The sequence below is a fragment of the Biomphalaria glabrata genome, chromosome 3 (assembly GCF_947242115.1).
Source record: "Biomphalaria glabrata chromosome 3, xgBioGlab47.1, whole genome shotgun sequence".
NCBI lineage: Eukaryota > Metazoa > Mollusca > Gastropoda > Planorbidae > Biomphalaria > Biomphalaria glabrata.
Genome location: NC_074713.1, coordinates 24,972,751 through 24,993,386, shown reverse-complemented (window position 1 = coordinate 24,993,386; position 20,636 = coordinate 24,972,751). Strand labels below are relative to the sequence as shown.

At 36.6% G+C, this 20,636-nt stretch overlaps 1 protein-coding gene across 9 annotated transcripts in view; it reads left to right on the top strand.

Moving 5' to 3' along the window:
* LOC106067020 (apoptosis-stimulating of p53 protein 1-like) overlaps window positions 1–20,636 on the top strand; it is a 102,069-nt gene that overhangs the window by 79,532 nt on the left and 1,901 nt on the right. For 8 of the 9 annotated variants that reach the window (XM_056024140.1, XM_056024138.1, XM_056024141.1 and 5 more), the window contains 8 exons: window positions 6,660–6,746; window positions 14,875–15,064; window positions 15,548–15,735; window positions 16,128–16,979; window positions 17,309–17,879; window positions 18,662–19,146; window positions 19,520–19,653; window positions 19,844–20,010. In XM_056024140.1, coding sequence (XP_055880115.1) covers window positions 6,660–6,746; window positions 14,875–15,064; window positions 15,548–15,735; window positions 16,128–16,979; window positions 17,309–17,879; window positions 18,662–19,146; window positions 19,520–19,653; window positions 19,844–20,010 — 2,674 coding nt within the window. Of the gene's footprint in view, window positions 1–6,659; window positions 6,747–14,874; window positions 15,065–15,547; window positions 15,736–16,127; window positions 16,980–17,308; window positions 17,884–18,661; window positions 19,147–19,519; window positions 19,654–19,843; window positions 20,011–20,636 lie in introns of all 9 variants that reach the window. The other variant, XM_056024139.1, reaches the window with a different exon arrangement.

Genomic DNA, 20,636 nt, shown 5'->3' with positions numbered 1-20,636 from the left:
CTGTCTAGCAGACGTGACAGTACGGCACGTTGACTGTGTTGATGTTATACTGTGAGTATGTGACCAATAGTTTTTTTTTTTTTTTTTTTGGTACATAGTACTTCAAGACACAGACCACTCTCCCCTAGTACTTCCAGACACAGACCACTCTCCCCTAGTACTTCCAGACACAGACCACTCTCCCCTAGTACTTCCAGACACAGACCACTCTCCCCTAGTACTTCCAGACACAGACCACTCTCCCCTCCCTTTTCTCTCGTTTCCTCGGCTTTGAAACAGAACTGTATAAGACCGTATGGAAAACCGCTGGGAGACTTAGCCCTGACCGGATTCCTGGCATTCTTATGGTGATAAGGGGCCATTGCCAACAGGGAAGGAGAGGTTCTCTCAATTATTCTGCCGGAAATTGAAGACCCCCTCCCCCTCCCCGTTAGAAAAGAGATGGAACACTACAGTCCAGTATGTTGTGAGGTTCTAAAAAAATAGACCGGCCGGTGTGGCAATTAGGCTTAACAGCTGGGGGATATTTTCTTGGGTGGACAAGAAAACATGAGAATGAACAAAAATTGATCCCTAGAACTGACGGTGACTCATTCGTTCTGTTTCTACCACACGCCTTAAGTTTGGAATCATTTTCAAGTTCATCTCGTATTTCACCTAGTCCAATGACTTTGTGGCCAGTCAGTTGTCCAACACGTGTTTCTATTCTGTTCATCCACCACGTTTCATCTCAACAGAAACCTCCAGAACACCAAGAAGTTGGCATTAGAATGAGAAAAGAAATACTTACTGGATACTTACATTGGCCTGTTGATATGTTCCACTCACTAGCCCAGCACAAAACATTGGTCCCGGGTGCACGCGCGGGCCGTCAACACTTGGTAGTGACACGTCACGTGACATTGTTACTCCGATTAGGTCCTAAAATGTTGACATGTTTAAAGGCATGCACCAAAACTGTACATGGTTTACTGGCGTGATAGAGACGATTGTAGGATTGGAATTGGTGACACATTTACTGCTATACAGTTTTTTTTTTGTTTTTTTTTTAAGTTTTCAAACCGTGTGCAACAATTGTGTGTCTGTGTTAGAAATTTGTGTATATGTGTCTGTGTGTGTAAATTCATTGCTTGTAAAAGTTGTAACTAGCCTAAATGCCACGTACATGCTTAGACTAAAGCTTCCCAATGCGACTATCAAAAAGTATTGAATGCCACTTCTCGTGTACTTCAAAGTCAAAACTAAATCAGGATCTAAAGCCTCAATGCTGACTCGTGTCTTTGTAAGGAACGGGGACAATGGCCGATGCTGCTCAGATACTGTTTTGTCGTACTTCTTTAAATCTATTTCTCTACATTCCAATCGGACAAGTGCCTGGCATCCCTGCACTTAATGAATCTGTGGGACTATCCAAAGCACATTGTATAGTACAATCTCTACTTTGTTTCTTTCAGTTTGTACCCACAAAAGATTTTATATAGATCTATACCTTTTGGAATTTTTTAAACTTAAGAATGTCAAGAACTCTATATTGAACTTTCTTGTTGCCAACTGAATTTTTACAAATAATTCGCTGTAAATGGAAGAGCTTAGACTTAGACAATTGGATTCTGCAGTAGAATACAAACAAAAAAAAACCCAAAAAAAACCTAGCTTATCAGCACTTCCTTTATTCTGTACACTGGATACACCAAACAGCTGAGCTATTTATAGTTTGTTTCATCATTGATGAATATCACTGCTATGTTATGGGATTTTATGGACATGTTACAGAAAGCCCGCTGTTGAGTGTTTCATCATTGATGACAATCACTGCTATGTTATTGGATTTTATGGACATGTTACAGAAAGCCCACTGTTGAGTGTTTCATCATTGATGGACATCACTGCTATGTTATGGGATTTTATGGACATGTTACAGAAAGCCCACTGTTGAGTGTTTCATCATTGATGGACATCACTGCTATGTTATGGGATTTTATGGACATGTTACAGAAAGCCCGCTGTTGAGTGTTTCATCATTGATGAACATCACTGCTATGTTATGGGATTTTATGGACATGTTACAGAAAGCCCGCTGTTGAGTGTTTCATCATTGATGAACATCACTGCTATGTTATGGGATTTTATGGACATGTTACAGAAAGCCCGCTGTTGAGTGTTTCATCATTGATGAACATCACTGCTATGTTATGGGATTTTATGGACATGTTACAGAAAGCCCGCTGTTGAGTGTTTCATCATTGATGAACATCACTGCTATGTTATGGGATTTTATGGACATGTTACAGAAAGCCCGCTGTTGAGTGTTTCATCATTGATGAACATCACTGCTATGTTATGGGATTTTATGGACATGTTACAGAAAGCCCGCTGTTGAGTGTTTCATCATTGATGAACATCACTGCTATGTTATGGGATTTTATGGACATGTTACAGAAAGCCCGCTGTTGAGTGTTTCATCATTGATGAACATCACTGCTATGTTATGGGATTTTATGGACATGTTACAGAAAGCCCGCTGTTGAGTACAAGCCAGTCCCTCGCCCACTGTCCAAAGTTCTTACCACACTATCAGCTGCAGTGAACCAAATTAATCTTAGGACTAATGAAGTCCATGTCACAGTATTAACTAGTTCAACATCTGATGTTTATGGACTGACTGACTTATTTTGAACCCTGAAAGGACTAGTTCACATAATCTTGTATTGCTAACATATCTTACTGAACTTACCAAACAAAATGTACAAAACCTTGGCTACTCATGACACTAACTAAATGCATGCTATCACACTAGAGAGTTGTACATCCCCAGCTGTATTCCAATGTATTCTCTTTCATTTGTTCTTTGACTTCTCAACATTATTACTTCCATTTTTATCTTTTTTTAATGTCCCTCACAACTGAAAAAACAACAACAAATGATCAGCTACTTCCAGTTGGTTCAGAAGTGTGAACTTTGAACCTTAGTGTCTGAGTACATTTACAACCACTAAACTATGATATCACTGAAGTGTTTACCAACTATTTTAGAGTTAATGTTTTTATAAAAGCCTAACATTAAATATTTCTTTCCAACTGAACAATACAATAATTTGAAGCCTTTCTTTAGTAGAAGTACACGAGAGAACTATTTCATTGCTCTAGTGCAGTGTTTCCCAAACTGTGTTCTGTGTAACCCTAGTGTTCTGCAAGGCCTGAATGGGTGTGTCCACAAACTACTGGTATAAGTAACTAGTAGGCTTGAATTAATCTCTCTCAAAAATAAAGTATTCCACTAACTACTGGAATAAGTAACTAGTAGGCCACCACTTGAATTAATCTCTCTCAAAAATAAAGTGTTCCACTAACTACTGGTATAAGTAACTAGTAGGCTTGAATTAATCTCTCTCAAAAATAAAGTATTCCACTAACTACTGGTATAAGTAACTAGTAGGCTTGAATTAATCTCTCTCAAAAATAAAGTATTCCACTAACTACTGGTATAAGTAACTAGTAGGCTTGAATTAATCTCTCTCAAAAATAAAGTATTCCACTAACTACTGGTATAAGTAACTAGTAGGCCACCACTTGAATTAATCTCTCTCAAAAATAAAGTATTCCACTAACTACTGGTATAAGTAACTAGTAGGCTTGAATTAATCTCTCTCAAAAATAAAGTATTCCACTAACTACTGGTATAAGTAACTAGTAGGCCACCACTTGAATTAATCTCTCTCAAAAATAAAGTATTCCACTAACTACTGGAATAAGTAACTAGTAGGCTTGAATTAATCTCTCTCAAAAATAAAGTATTCCACTAACTACTGGTATAAGTAACTAGTAGGCTTGAATTAATCTCTCTCAAAAATAAAGTATTCCACTAACTACTGGTATAAGTAACTAGTAGGCCACCACTTGAATTAATCTCTCTCAAAAATAAAGTGTTCCACTAACTACTGGAATAAGTAACTAGTAGGCTTGAATTAATCTCTCTCAAAAATAAAGTATTCCACAAACTACTGGTATAAGTAACTAGTAGGCTTGAATTAATCTCTCTCAAAAATAAAGTATTCCACTAACTACTGGTATAAGTAACTAGTAGGCTTGAATTAATCTCTCTCAAAAATAAAGTATTCCACAAACTACTGGTATAAGTAACTAGTAGGCTTGAATTAATCTCTCTCAAAAATAAAGTATTCCACTAACTACTGGTATAAGTAACTAGTAGGCCACCACTTGAATTAATCTCTCTCAAAAATAAAGTATTCCACTAACTACTGGTATAAGTAACTAGTAGGCCACCACTTGAATTAATCTCTCTCAAAAATAAAGTATTCCACTAACTACTGGTATAAGTAACTAGTAGGCCACCACTTGAATTAATCTCTCTCAAAAATAAAGTATTCCACTAACTACTGGTATAAGTAACTAGTAGGCTTGAATTAATCTCTCTCAAAAATAAAGTGTTCCACTAACTACTGGTATAAGTAACTAGTAGGCTTGAATTAATCTCTCTCAAAAATAAAGTATTCCACTAACTACTGGAATAAGTAACTAGTAGGCCACCACTTGAATTAATCTCTCTCAAAAATAAAGTATTCCACAAACTACTGGTATAAGTAACTAGTAGGCTTGAATTAATCTCTCTCAAAAATAAAGTGTTCCACTAACTACTGGTATAAGTAACTAGTAGGCCACCACTTGAATTAATCTCTCTCAAAAATAAAGTATTCCACTAACTACTGGTATAAGTAACTAGTAGGCTTGAATTAATCTCTCTCAAAAATAAAGTGTTCCACTAACTACTGGTATAAGTAACTAGTAGGCCACCACTTGAATTAATCTCTCTCAAAAATAAAGTATTCCACTAACTACTGGTATAAGTAACTAGTAGGCTTGAATTAATCTCTCTCAAAAATAAAGTATTCCACTAACTACTGGTATAAGTAACTAGTAGGCTTGAATTAATCTCTCTCAAAAATAAAGTATTCCACAAACTACTGGTATAAGTAACTAGTAGGCTTGAATTAATCTCTCTCAAAAATAAAGTATTCCACTAACTACTGGTATAAGTAACTAGTAGGCCACCACTTGAATTAATCTCTCTCAAAAATAAAGTATTCCACTAACTACTGGTATAAGTAACTAGTAGGCCACCACTTGAATTAATCTCTCTCAAAAATAAAGTATTCCACTAACTACTGGTATAAGTAACTAGTAGGCTTGAATTAATCTCTCTCAAAAATAAAGTATTCCACTAACTACTGGTATAAGTAACTAGTAGGCTTGAATTAATCTCTCTCAAAAATAAAGTATTCCACTAACTACTGGAATAAGTAACTAGTAGGCTTGAATTAATCTCTCTCAAAAATAAAGTATTCCACTAACTACTGGTATAAGTAACTAGTAGGCTTGAATTAATCTCTCTCAAAAATAAAGTGTTCCACTAACTACTGGTATAAGTAACTAGTAGGCCACCACTTGAATTAATCTCTCTCAAAAATAAAGTATTCCACTAACTACTGGTATAAGTAACTAGTAGGCTTGAATTAATCTCTCTCAAAAATAAAGTATTCCACTAACTACTGGTATAAGTAACTAGTAGGCTTGAATTAATCTCTCTCAAAAATAAAGTATTCCACTAACTACTGGTATAAGTAACTAGTAGGCTTGAATTAATCTCTCTCAAAAATAAAGTATTCCACTAACTACTGGTATAAGTAACTAGTAGGCTTGAATTAATCTCTCTCAAAAATAAAGTATTCCACTAACTACTGGAATAAGTAACTAGTAGGCTTGAATTAATCTCTCTCAAAAATAAAGTATTCCACTAACTACTGGTATAAGTAACTAGTAGGCTTGAATTAATCTCTCTCAAAAATAAAGTATTCCACTAACTACTGGAATAAGTAACTAGTAGGCCACCACTTGAATTAATCTCTCTCAAAAATAAAGTGTTCCACTAACTACTGGTATAAGTAACTAGTAGGCTTGAATTAATCTCTCTCAAAAATAAAGTATTCCACTAACTACTGGTATAAGTAACTAGTAGGCCACCACTTGAATTAATCTCTCTCAAAAATAAAGTATTCCACTAACTACTCAGAATGTGCAAAGTGTTCTGTTCAGGACAAAGTTTGGGAAACACTGGTGTAGTGAATGTATCTCTGTACATTGTGTCACCTTCCAAGATCTCTGTGTACTCAATAGTCAGCAGGCAGAGCAGATTTGTTAACAAACAAATGTAAATTCCTTTTAAAGTAAATTCTATCTATCACATCCATATTTCTTTGTTTTATGTGCAACAACCCCCCCCCTCTTTTTTTTTCTTTCTTTATGTTTAGTTGTTTACAGTCTTCATATATTTTTGTTTGTTTGTTTTATGGCAAAGTGTTGTATTTGATTGTAGTCACATTTGCCTGCCCCCATCTCTTTTATGATCAGAAAAACATTTCTTTTTTTTATTTATAAATGATTGAAAATATTTGAAACTCTTTGAAATGAAAATAGAATAAAAGTAAATACATTTAGAACTGTAACCAGTCAGTGTCTAAAGGGTCAGTTTAAAATAAAGAATTGTAAAGTTTTAATATAAACATTCTTCTTGATGATGATGGCATTTGTAAAACTTTATAGATATTCTAATAACTTAAAAAATTTGTTCTGTGTCATTACAGCTGCCTGGAGATGCCAATGACTTGACCTTGGCTGAACTTCAGGAAATGGCCTCAAGGCAACAACAGCAGATGGAAGCACAACAACAGGTTAGACACTTTTTTTTGTCAGACAGGTAACTTAGTCATGCAAACAGGTTAGACTGTCATACAGGTAACTTAGTCATTCAAGTAGGTTAGACTGTCAGACAGGTAATTTAGTCATTCAAGTAGGTTAGACTGTCAGACAGGTAATTTAGTCATTCAAGAAGTTTACACTGTCAGACACGTAACAGTCATTCAAGTAGGTTAGACTGTCATACAGGTAACTTAGCCATTCAAGTAGGTTACACTGTCAGACAGGTAACTTAGTCATTCAAACAGGTTACACTATCAGACAGGTAACTTTGTCATTCAAGTAGGTTAGACTGTCATACAGGTAACTTAATCATTCAAGTAGGTTAGACTGTCATACAGGTAACTTAGTCATTCAAGTAGGTTACACTGTCAGACAGGTAATTTAGTCATTCAAGTAGGTTACACTGTCAGACAGGTAATTTAGTCATACAAGTAGGTTACACTGTCAGACAGATAATTTAGTCATTCAAGTAGGTTACACTGTCAGACAGGTAATTTAGTCATTCAAGTAGGTTACACTATACAGGTAATTTAGTCATTCAAGTAGGTTAGACTGTCAGACAGGTAACTTTGTTGTTCCAGTAGGTTAAACTGTCAGACAGGTAATTTAGTCATTCAAGTAAGTTACACTGTCAGACAGGTAATTTAGTCATTCAAGTAGGTTACACTGTCAGACAGGTAATTTAGTATTCAAGTAGGTTACACTGTCAGACAGGTAATTTAGTCATTCAAGTAGGTTACACTGTCAGACAGGTAATTTAGTATTCAAGTAGGTTACACTGTCAGACAGGTAATTTAGTCATTCAAGTAGGTTACACTGTCAGACAGGTAATTTAGTATTCAAGTAGGTTACACTGTCAGACAGGTAATTTAGTCATTCAAGTAGGTTACACTGTTAGACAGGTAATTTAGTCATTCAAGTAGGTTACACTGTCAGACAGGTAATTTAGTCATACAAGTAGGTTAGACTGTCATACAGGTAACTTAGTCATTCAAGTAGGTTACACTCTCAGACAGGTAATTTAGTATTCAAGTAGGTTACACTGTCAGACAGGTAACTTAGTCATTTAAGTAGGTTAGACTGTCAGACAGGTAATTTAGTATTCAAGTAGGTTAGACTGTCAGACAGGAACTTAGTCATTCAAGTAGGTTACACTGTCAGACAGGTAATTTAGTATTCAAGTAGATTAGACTGTCAGACAGGTAACTTTGTTATTCCAGTAGGTTAGACTGTCAGACATGTAACTTTGTTATTCCAGTAGGTTAGACTGTCAGACAGGTAACTTAGTTATTCCAGTAGGTTAGACTGTCAGACATGTAATTTAGTCATTCAAGTAGGTTACACTGTCAGACAGGTAACTTAGTCATTAAAGTAGGTTAGACTGTCAGACAGGTAATTTAGTCATTCAAGTAGGTTAGACTGTCAGACAGGTAACTTTGTTATTCCAGTAGGTTAGACTGTCAGACATGCAACTTTGTTATTCCAGTAGGTTAGACTGTCAGACAGGTAACTTAGTTATTCCAGTAGGTTAGACTGTCAGACATGTAACTTTGTTATTCCAGTAGGTTAGACTGTCAGACAGGTAACTTAGTCATTAAAGTAGGTTAGACTGTCAGACAGGTAATTTAGTCATTCAAGTAGGTTAGACTGTCATACAGGTAACAGTCATTCAAGTAGGTTAGACTGTCATACAGGTAACTTAGTCATTTAAGTAGGTTACACTGTCAGACAGGTAATTTAGTCATTCAAGTAGGTTAGACTGTCAGACAGGTAATTTAGTCATTCAAGTAGGTTACACTGTCAGACAGGTAATTTAGTCATTCAAGTAGGTTACACTGTCAGACAGGTAATTTAGTATTCAAGTAGGTTAGACTGTCAGACAGGTAACTTAGTCGTTCAAGTAGGTTAGACTGTCTGACAGGTAATTTAGTATTCAAGTAGGTTAGACTGTCAGATAGGTAACTTAGTCCTTCAAGTAGGTTAGACTGTCAGACAGGTAACTTAGTTATTCCAGTAGGTTAGACTGTCAGACATGTAATTTAGTCATTCAAGTAGGTTACACTGTCAGACAGGTAACTTAGTCATTAAAGTAGGTTAGACTGTCAGACAGGTAATTTAGTCATTCAAGTAGGTTAGACTGTCATACAGGTAACAGTCATTCAAGTAGGTTAGACTGTCATACAGGTAACTTAGCCATTCAAGTAGGTTACACTGTCAGACAGGTAATTTAGTCATTCAAGTAGGTTACACACTCAGACAGGTAATTTAGTCATTCAAGTAGGTTAGACTGTCAGACAGGTAATTTAGTCATTCAAGTAGGTTACACTGTCAGACAGGTAATTTAGTATTCAAGTAGCTTAGACTGTCAGACAGGTAACTTAGTCGTTCAAGTAGGTTAGACTGTCAGACAAGTAATTTAGTCATTCAAGTAGGTTACACTGTCAGACAGGTAATTTAGTATTCAAGTAGCTTAGACTGTCAGACAGGTAACTTTGTTATTCCAGTAGGTTAGACTGTCAGACAGGTAACTTAGTTATTCCAGTAGGTTAGACTGTCAGACAGGTAACTTTGTTATTCCAGTAGGTTAGACTGTCAGACATGCAACTTTGTTATTCCAGTAGGTTAGACTGTCAGACAGGTAACTTAGTTATTCCAGTAGGTTAGACTGTCAGACAGGTAACTTTGTTATTCCAGTAGGTTAGACTGTCAGACATGCAACTTTGTTATTCCAGTAGGTTAGACTGTCAGACAGGTAACTTTGTTATTCCAGTAGGTTAGACTGTCAGACATGTAACTTTGTTATTCCAGTAGGTTAGACTGTCAGACAGGTAACTTAGTCATTAAAGTAGGTTAGACTGTCAGACAGGTAATTTAGTCATTCAAGTAGGTTAGACTGTCATACAGGTAACAGTCATTCAAGTAGGTTAGACTGTCATACAGGTAACTTAGTCATTTAAGTAGGTTACACTGTCAGACAGGTAATTTAGTCATTCAAGTAGGTTAGACTGTCAGACAGGTAATTTAGTCATTCAAGTAGGTTACACTGTCAGACAGGTAATTTAGTCATTCAAGTAGGTTACACTGTCAGACAGGTAATTTAGTATTCAAGTAGGTTAGACTGTCAGACAGGTAACTTAGTCGTTCAAGTAGGTTAGACTGTCTGACAGGTAATTTAGTATTTAAGTAGGTTAGACTGTCAGATAGGTAACTTAGTCATTCAAGTAGGTTAGACTGTCAGACAGGTAATTTAGTCATTCAAGTAGGTTACACTGTCAGGTAATTTAGTATTCAAGTAGCTTAGACTGTCAGACAGGTAACTTTGTTATTCCAGTAGGTTAGACTGTCAGACAGGTAACTTAGTTATTCCAGTAGGTTAGACTGTCAGACATGTAATTTAGTCATTCAAGTAGGTTACACTGTCAGACAGGTAACTTAGTCATTAAAGTAGGTTAGACTGTCAGACAGGTAATTTAGTCATTCAAGTAGGTTAGACTGTCAGACAGGTAACTTTGTTATTCCAGTAGGTTAGACTGTCAGACATGCAACTTTGTTATTCCAGTAGGTTAGACTGTCAGACAGGTAACTTAGTTATTCCAGTAGGTTAGACTGTCAGACATGTAACTTTGTTATTCCAGTAGGTTAGACTGTCAGACAGGTAACTTAGTCATTAAAGTAGGTTAGACTGTCAGACAGGTAATTTAGTCATTCAAGTAGGTTAGACTGTCATACAGGTAACAGTCATTCAAGTAGGTTAGACTGTCATACAGGTAACTTAGTCATTTAAGTAGGTTACACTGTCAGACAGGTAATTTAGTCATTCAAGTAGGTTAGACTGTCAGACAGGTAATTTAGTCATTCAAGTAGGTTACACTGTCAGACAGGTAATTTAGTCATTCAAGTAGGTTACACTGTCAGACAGGTAATTTAGTATTCAAGTAGGTTAGACTGTCAGACAGGTAACTTAGTCGTTCAAGTAGGTTAGACTGTCTGACAGGTAATTTAGTATTCAAGTAGGTTAGACTGTCAGATAGGTAACTTAGTCCTTCAAGTAGGTTAGACTGTCAGACAGGTAACTTAGTTATTCCAGTAGGTTAGACTGTCAGACATGTAATTTAGTCATTCAAGTAGGTTACACTGTCAGACAGGTAACTTAGTCATTAAAGTAGGTTAGACTGTCAGACAGGTAATTTAGTCATTCAAGTAGGTTAGACTGTCATACAGGTAACAGTCATTCAAGTAGGTTAGACTGTCATACAGGTAACTTAGCCATTCAAGTAGGTTACACTGTCAGACAGGTAATTTAGTCATTCAAGTAGGTTACACACTCAGACAGGTAATTTAGTCATTCAAGTAGGTTAGACTGTCAGACAGGTAATTTAGTCATTCAAGTAGGTTACACTGTCAGACAGGTAATTTAGTATTCAAGTAGCTTAGACTGTCAGACAGGTAACTTAGTCGTTCAAGTAGGTTAGACTGTCAGACAAGTAATTTAGTCATTCAAGTAGGTTACACTGTCAGACAGGTAATTTAGTATTCAAGTAGCTTAGACTGTCAGACAGGTAACTTTGTTATTCCAGTAGGTTAGACTGTCAGACAGGTAACTTAGTTATTCCAGTAGGTTAGACTGTCAGACAGGTAACTTTGTTATTCCAGTAGGTTAGACTGTCAGACATGCAACTTTGTTATTCCAGTAGGTTAGACTGTCAGACAGGTAACTTAGTTATTCCAGTAGGTTAGACTGTCAGACAGGTAACTTTGTTATTCCAGTAGGTTAGACTGTCAGACATGCAACTTTGTTATTCCAGTAGGTTAGACTGTCAGACAGGTAACTTTGTTATTCCAGTAGGTTAGACTGTCAGACATGTAACTTTGTTATTCCAGTAGGTTAGACTGTCAGACAGGTAACTTAGTCATTAAAGTAGGTTAGACTGTCAGACAGGTAATTTAGTCATTCAAGTAGGTTAGACTGTCATACAGGTAACAGTCATTCAAGTAGGTTAGACTGTCATACAGGTAACTTAGTCATTTAAGTAGGTTACACTGTCAGACAGGTAATTTAGTCATTCAAGTAGGTTAGACTGTCAGACAGGTAATTTAGTCATTCAAGTAGGTTACACTGTCAGACAGGTAATTTAGTCATTCAAGTAGGTTACACTGTCAGACAGGTAATTTAGTATTCAAGTAGGTTAGACTGTCAGACAGGTAACTTAGTCGTTCAAGTAGGTTAGACTGTCTGACAGGTAATTTAGTATTTAAGTAGGTTAGACTGTCAGATAGGTAACTTAGTCATTCAAGTAGGTTAGACTGTCAGACAGGTAATTTAGTCATTCAAGTAGGTTACACTGTCAGGTAATTTAGTATTCAAGTAGCTTAGACTGTCAGACAGGTAACTTTGTTATTCCAGTAGGTTAGACTGTCAGACAGGTAACTTTGTTATTCCAGTAGGTTAGACTGTCAGACAGGTAACTTAGTTATTCCAGTAGGTTAGACTGTCAGACATGTAATTTAGTCATTCAAGTAGGTTACACTGTCAGACAAGTAACTTAGTCATTAAAGTAGGTTAGACTGTCAGACAGGTAATTTAGTCATTCAAGTAGGTTAGACTGTCATACAGGTAACAGTCATTCAAGTAGGTTAGACTGTCATACAGGTAACTTAGCCATTCAAGTAGGTTACACTGTCAGACAGGTAACTTAGTCATTCAAACAGGTTACACTGTCAGACAGGTAACTTTGTCATTCAAACAGGTTAGACTGTCATACAGGTAACTTAGTCATGCAAACAGGTTAGACTGTCAGACAGGTAATTTAGTATTCAAGTAGGTTACACTGTCATACAGGTAACAGTCATTCAAGTAGGTTAGACTGTCATACAGGTAACTTAGTCATTCAAGTAGGTTAGACTGTCATACAGGTAATTTAGTCATTCAAGTAGGTTAGTCTGTCATACAGGTAACTTAGTCATTCAAGTAGGTTAGACTGTCAGACAGATGAAGTTCTCAGGTCAATACCTGTTTTTGTAAAAGGCAAGTAAAATAGATTTAATTGTCAAAAACTAAATATATTATTTAAACTTTTTTCCTATTTCAAGTTATTTGTTTGTTCTACAGTACTAATTCTTACTAATATTTCTATATGTTAGTGCAGGGGTGGGCAACCTTTTTGTATCGAGGGCCGCATAAAAAAAAAATTTTGGTAATGGCGGGCCGCATATATATATATCTTAGAAAGATACGCTAGATAACTGTGTAGAATGTCTTTTAATTCATATTTACATTGTATTATATTCACGTATCTTTTTTTGTCACACTCCACGCGTTAAAAAATTACAAGAGTTAGCAATTATGTAAACCAATTGTACGATTTTTTTACAATTGCTGTTGTCATTTTATATCCAATTTCCTTACAAATTTACAGTTGTACTTAATGTGCAGTATTTTACTTTTTACACTCGTGCAAAATGTTCCGGAACTGTGAAACTCTTACTAGTTGTTACCCCTGTGACTGCTGTCAAATTACAGTCAGTCAACATTGACCAGTGATTATACTTGTTTAGTTTCCACAATACAATTCTTGCTCACTGAATGAGACAATATATGTTCCGGAAGTTAAATGTCGGGATGAGCGAAAGCTGCCCTTGTGGAGCATCACCAGAGAATGCTGACCATGTCTTTCAGTGGTGCATACTAAATCAAGAGACCCGTACAAGACTCTCCAAAGACTATTTGGAGAACTGCCTGATCTGGAAACCACATTGCGGTTCATCTCAGATATAGGATTACTGATCTGAACCCTCCAACATGTAAAATGAGAGCGAAGAAGAAGAACAGATGTATGTGTACCCAAATAGTGTAAACAGAAGCACAGTTGTTTTTTTAAAGTGTCGAAATACAGCTTCAGGCACCCATAAGACTCCCGCGGAGTTACTGACTGGAATTTTTTTCTTTGAGTCATGTCCTTTGGAGCTGAATCAGCTTCTGCGCTAAATAGCAAGCTGATGGTATTGAAAACTGGTTCTTAACGTCGTAAAATTTGCTTTTATAAATTGCAAACTTAAGGAATCTTAATAATTAGTGTTGTACTGTTAATCATTTCAGTAAAGATAGTTTCACCTTTCAGCATAGGAAAATGACAAAAACTATTTTCTTTTGCTTGCCTGTAGAAATAGGAAAGCCTTGTTTGAAAAGATTTAACATGCATATACATTTCATGTCAACAAACAAGTGCAATTACTGTCGTAATAATTATGAAATCTGTCTTCCACTCTTTATTAGAAATATTTGTAACAAAGTCACAGTCAATGTCCTTCAAGTAACATAGCTATTTCTTACTTTATTTTTTTATATTATTTTCATGCGCCATGCTAAGCTAGGGGATACATTGGATTAGTTTGTTCATAAATCGGTACAACTCGTGGTGAACACCACTGGTTCGAATTTTTGTTTTATTGTACAGTGCATTATATGAGCATAATGAAGAAATTTTATGCAGCTTTGTGCAAACTTTCCTGTTTAGAGTTTATGGTTGCGATTTTTTTTATTATAAAAAAATAATATTTTTCTCAGTCAAAGATCGAATTCCATCAGTTGATACACTTGCCACCTTGTTCCAAGCCTACCCAACAGTCAGAGATTGTGTCTTAAATTTAGTGTATTGATGTATAGCCAATAAACATAATCTTCGTTTACTTGAAACTTTTTATAATGAGACAGTTTCAATAATTTATAAAGATATTATTTTTAATATTTGCATTTTTAAATTTATATACTGTGGGCACACCTGATTTCTGTAGGTGTCGGCGGGCCGCATGTGGCCCGCGGGCCGTAATTTGCCCACCCCTGTGTTAGTGTATTCCATAACAATCAGAAAACCTTTTCCATTTATGGTACATATACATTATGGTACCTTTTAAGATGTGACATTGTTTTGGAAAGTCATTTTGAAAGAATTCTTTGGTGAAAGTCAGATGACCATTGTCTGCCTATAGTGTCCATTGTGAATTTTAGAAACTGCTCAATCATTGGTGCTAACATGTAAATACCATGATATCATATTTACATCATACAGAAATTGCATCATTATAATTTGTAACTTTTTCCAGGTGCTTGTTGCCAAAGAACAGAGGCTGAAGTACCTGAAGCAGCAAGAGGCAAGGCATGCCCAGCTAGCCTCAGAAAGTGAGAGGCTCAGGAAGATCAGAGAGAGGGTAGAGAGCCAGGAACTGAAGCTAAAGAAGTTACGGGCCTTGAAAGGTCAGGCTGAGCAGCACAGATCAAACAACAGCAATCTTAGTAAGTGAAAAACTGGTCAGGTTTACATTTGAAATGAAGACGTATCTCATCTCTTTGCTATTGAGTTCATAGGCATTTGAAATGTCAGTAATTGAATACATCTGCAAATATATGTACAAAATTGTTCTAAGCATTCCATTAAGGTCCCTTAAAGAGAGAGTGCAAATGTATCTATTTAAAAGGTTTTGAAAATAAATATTAACAGGGAAAAAATTCCAATTAAAATAATGTTCTTTTGGTAGTCTGTGTTCTTCTTCAACCACTAGCCACTTTTCAAAAGTATCTGACATTTTATAAAGACCAATCTCATAAATGGCAGAGGCCCTATAAAAGCAGGCACTAGCATGTCCTACCCATGGAACACTTCTTTGTTCTTTGTACTTTACTTCCTTGTAGTGATTGTGAAGGCCAGAACTATCAAAACAACCCTAACAATGATCATGCCTCTATATTGCCTAACTGTATCTTCTCTAAACCTGACAGATACAGAGCTCGATGCTGTAAAGGCAGTGTTTAATGAGAAAGAGAAGGAGCTGGCTATAGCTGTGGCCAGAGTTGACCAACTAACCAGGCAATTGAGAGACTTGCGTAATGGTGTGAACCTCAACCTAACAGGTAACCAGCAGGCTGCAGCAATGGCAGAGTTGGAGAAACTTAGAAAAGAGTTGCTGGTAAGCTGTACAAATTGAAAGCTGCTTAGAATCATATGTGCTCTTAAGAAACCTTTTATTCATGATCTGCAATATACCAAAGTACCATTAATATCTATATAAAAATTATATTTAAAATCCTTTTTGTTTAACACATTAAGAAAAATCTACTAGTGACAGTGAAAACAAGCTTGATGCTGCAATTTATCTTTACTTTGCCTGGAACTTTATATGATTTTAGTTCAATGACTAATCTCAGAAGTATTACTTCATGAGGTTTTTTTAATCAATGGCACTACTAATTCTAAAGATATCATATTTGTAATCAGTATACAGGTATCTCTATTTCAAAATTTAAAAAAAATTGTGTTAGTTCATGTATTAATTTTTTTTTTTAAATCATTCTAAACCAGATAAGAAACAAACTAAATGAGCAACAAAGCAATTCAATCCTTGCCAAGGAGAAGCTCCTATCCCAAAGGAAAGAAGAAGTTGCCAGGATGGATATGAGAATCCAGGAACTTCAGCAGCGTCTCAAGAAGAAGAAATCTCAAGAGTTGGCCAATGCCCAGAACAAAGTCAGTAATGTCCTTCCTAGCAATAAACTTTCTGGCCAAAATGTTGAACAATATGGCCAGTACTCTCCACAAAATCAGCTAACAGGTGGGCAAACAAAGCAAGATTTTCACTACCAAAATGTAAAAATTAATGTATCTGGGAAACCAGAGTTTGATAACAAGTTTTCTAAAACCCTGGAAATGAACAATAACAATGAAGCAGTTGAAGAGTACAAGCTGCCCACTGTATTACCTATGGATAGTAGCAGTACAAAAATGAAAGGCAGTTATCTGGCTCCATCCATCTCCAAACAACAATCGTCAGTCCAACCACCCATCCCTGCCAGGAATAATAGCTTTGGCAAGGCCAACATTGACTATGTAAGGCCGGCAGCAGAGCCAACTAGTCAGCATAATTACCCGCTCAGAAAAGAAGCCAGGCCTCTGCCAGTAATTGCTGGCAAGCCAGCCATAGCTGGACAAAAGTTTGTACCCCTACCCCCACCCAGGCAGCCAGTTTCCAGTGGGGCAGCTGGTGACACAGGGAAACAGTTGCCCAACATTCAGAGCTCAGTTCCTGCTATGCCAGGAACCTCTTTGCACCCTGTCATCAATATTAATGAAGAGGAGCGGCAGGCAGGAAGTGGTCAAAGTTCCCCAGCTTCTAGTGAGGCTTCTAACTCCAGTACTGTGGTCAAAGGGGATGAGGTGAGTATGAACTTGCATCTGGAATAAAAACCCAAACTCACTTTATTTTTGCATGCTAGTAACTGAAAGTCTTGTAAAAAAATATATTTTACCAGAATGTTAAACCCAATTATAGGTACATCTAGTTCAATTTACTTATAATATCCTAATTCATTTTAGTTTAATAGTTTTTAATAACTTAGTAACAACGCTGATAAAACTTAAAGCAAAATAAATGAAAAATGTGTTTGAATGTAGATAATCAGGAACCATTTTAAGGTCTTTTTCACTCAGATTTTTTATTATTCTACATTAAAGGTTATAAATGAAACAATTATTTTTGTCATCAGGTAAATACTTCATCCATTGGTCCAGTATCTGCTCTGATAGAGAGGTTAAACAAAAATCTAGGTCAGCCTCCAGACCAAACCAATATCTCATCGCAAGGGTCAGCTGGCCTGGCCCGTCCTAATTTAAGAGGTCGACAGACATCTCTGGAAAGCAATGTCCAAGGGCCAGTCTCAGAGAGGCAGCAGAGCACTCATCAGACATCCACCAATGGTAGCTCCCTCTCTCAGAGTTCACAAGTCTCCTCACCTGGGGCAGAAGATAGCAACTCAGCCAGGCCTCTGCATTCCTCCAACCTCCACCTGAACCAGAAGCCTGCCCCTACCTACAGATATGCCTCCAAGAACCAGATAGCCAACACCTACATGGGCCGACTGGGCAGCGCAGCAATGGAAAAATACCAGAGGACTCTCAACATGCTCTATAACAATATTGAGAGAGAAGAGCGCAAAACAGATCCAGGGGCTGACCGTGAAGGGACAACCTCATTTGTCCATGCCAGTTCTGTAGAACCTCCAGTTGCCATAGAAACAATAAGCTCGCATAATTACCCAGACATTGCTTCAGATAAAGGCATGTATACAATTTCTTCTTTTTTGTTTTATCAATGAAAATATTGGGTAGGGGAATATAACAGCATGCAGTATAGAGGGAGGCATGCTGGCTGAGTTGTAAAAGCCATGGCTTCTGAAATGAGGGGTCCTTCATTCCAATCCTGATGAAAATTGGGATTTTTAATTTTGAGATTCTTGGGCAGCCTTTGAGTCCACCAAGCTCTAATGGGTACCTGACATTATTTGGGGAAAAGTAAAGGCAGTTGGTTGTTATTTTGGCCACATGACACCCCATTAACCATGGGCCACAGAAACAGATGACCTTTACATCATTTATCCCATAGATCCCTAGGTCTGAAAGGGAAACTTAAAAAAATTGTTTAGTGGTCTTAGGTTTTTTGTTTGGCTACTTTTTTCATTTCTCCTATAGCAACAAGGTCAAAATAAGGTTTCAATTTAAGTTCTATAGCTGTGCTCTTCACACTTGACAAATTGGTTTCTAGAAATACTAGTCAAATCTTTAGTTGCCATCAAGGAATGCCTTGCTAGCTTTCTGAAGCATGAATGCAAGTTCTGTAATAAATGTTACTTCTTTATGAAAGAAATTGTTAATATTTAGTATACTAACTGGAACAAACTTTTTTTTATAAAGCTTTCAATATTTTATGCAAGTTTTAACAAAGAGAAAAATTATCCTTTTTTTTTTAAGTTTCCAGTTATTATAAAAAAAAAATAAAAAAAGAATTTATTTCACCATTTTTTTGAATTGAAATAGGTTTGTGTCTTTGTTCTGTTTTGTAGGAAGCTACAAACTCAACACACCAAAGCATATAAGAAGAAGACATTCAGACAGTGAAAATGAAGATCTAAATAAAGCATTGCAGGAGCACCAAGAGCTTGAGCAACAGCAGCGGTTAACAGGGCACCAGCAGCCACTCAGCTCTGACAACACAGCCAGTGAGCAGAGTGCTGAGGTCAGTTCTCCTGTGCAGCCTGACAAACCAAATCTAGTTCCCACATCCCCAGATAAAAATCTCACTTCTCCCTTGAAGGAAGACAAAGTCCCAGAATCCCCAACCCCCAAGCTGCCAGCAAGCCCTCCTCCACTGCCAGCTGTCAAAAGCAGCCCTTCCAAGGCTGAAATGGTTGTTAGACGAGGAAAGAGCAATCTAAAACAAGAAGGCAGCAGGAAGTCTAATAACAGGGTCAGCTTTGATCCTCTGGCCTTACTTCTGGATGCTTCCCTAGAGGGTGAGCTGGAGCTGGTCAAGAAAGTAGCAGTGCAGGTTAGTTGTCTACTCTCAACTCTTTACCATGGACAAATGAAGCCATATTTTTTTTTCTTTGATCAGGGATTTTTTTTTTCAGGCTTAATTGCAGCATAGTACTCAATACTTTGTACTATTAAACATTTTATTCTTTTTTTTTAATGGTCATCATTTAAAGCATGTAGACACCAATAGAAGAAATGAAAGTCTTTGTTGAATAAGAAAATATTTCGTTAAGTGCATCTACTCCACCGTAAATGGAAGCATTCTGTTAAACAAAATCAATTAGAATCATGAAAAAAAGGGCTAATTCCATATTAGAACTTGTGTCCCCTACATCATTCTATGTGGTTGAACATTTAACATAGATGTTATTGTTTTTAACATGCAGGTTGAAGATGTTAGCACACCAAATGATGAAGGGATCACCGCTTTACACAATGCCATCTGTGCTGGACACTTAGACATTGTCAAATTTCTGGTGGAATTTGGATGTGATGTTAACTCCCCTGACAGTGATGGGTGGTAAGTTGTTGTTTTTTTTTTACTATCTCCTCTGTAATTTTCATTTAAACATTTAGAATTGTTTTGTTTTTCTTATAAATATTTTTTGTTTTGCTGTCTTGTATGAGATATGTGTTAATTACTTTAAAAAAAGTAACAAACTTTGTGATAAGTTTGAAAATCTACAAGACTTCAACATTCTCTCTCCCAGGACTCCACTCCACTGTGCTGCTTCCTGTAACAACTTGGCCATGGTGAAATTCCTTGTGGAGCATGGGGCTTGTGTGTTTGCTACAACCATCTCTGACCAAGAGACAGCCGCAGACAAGTGTGAGGAGGAGGAAGATGGCTATGACGGATGTTCTGACTATTTATACAGTAAGTCCTGGCCTCATCTGATAGAGGAGCTTTTTTCTGTTCAAGTATTTGAAGTATAAATACACCTCTACATTGATTGAATGCTCTAAGTCATTTTTGATAACTGATTAGCTAATGGTTTGGCTGTCCAAACATTTCTTTTAAACAAAGAGATAGTATAAAATTTTAAACCAAGAACTAAAGCATTGTTTTAAAAAATGTAAATATTTCCCTAATGTTCTATGAGTCCAAATATAACAGAAAGCTGCCTGTCATAAATATAACTCAAATGGCATTTAGCAGCTAATTACTGTGCAGTGGATCTCTTACTTACCATGGAAAAATGATGTGACTGATAGCTAAAACTATTTTTATTTGGCCAGTACAATGACCAACCACCTTTGCTTTCCCCAACTGATGTCAGATACAGGTATCCATTAAAGTTTGGTGGACTCATGGGTGTCCTAAGCATTCCAAAGCCCAAGATCCTAGTCTTTAACCAAGATTCAAACTTTCCACCTCAGCCACCATGCCCCTTGCAGTGGATCAAACAACAGTTGTTTTTATTTAACAACTGTATTACCAGAACTTGTTCAAGACAAAAGTACAGTAGTTATCAAAGGGTCGGTTCATCTTCTATGAAAAGT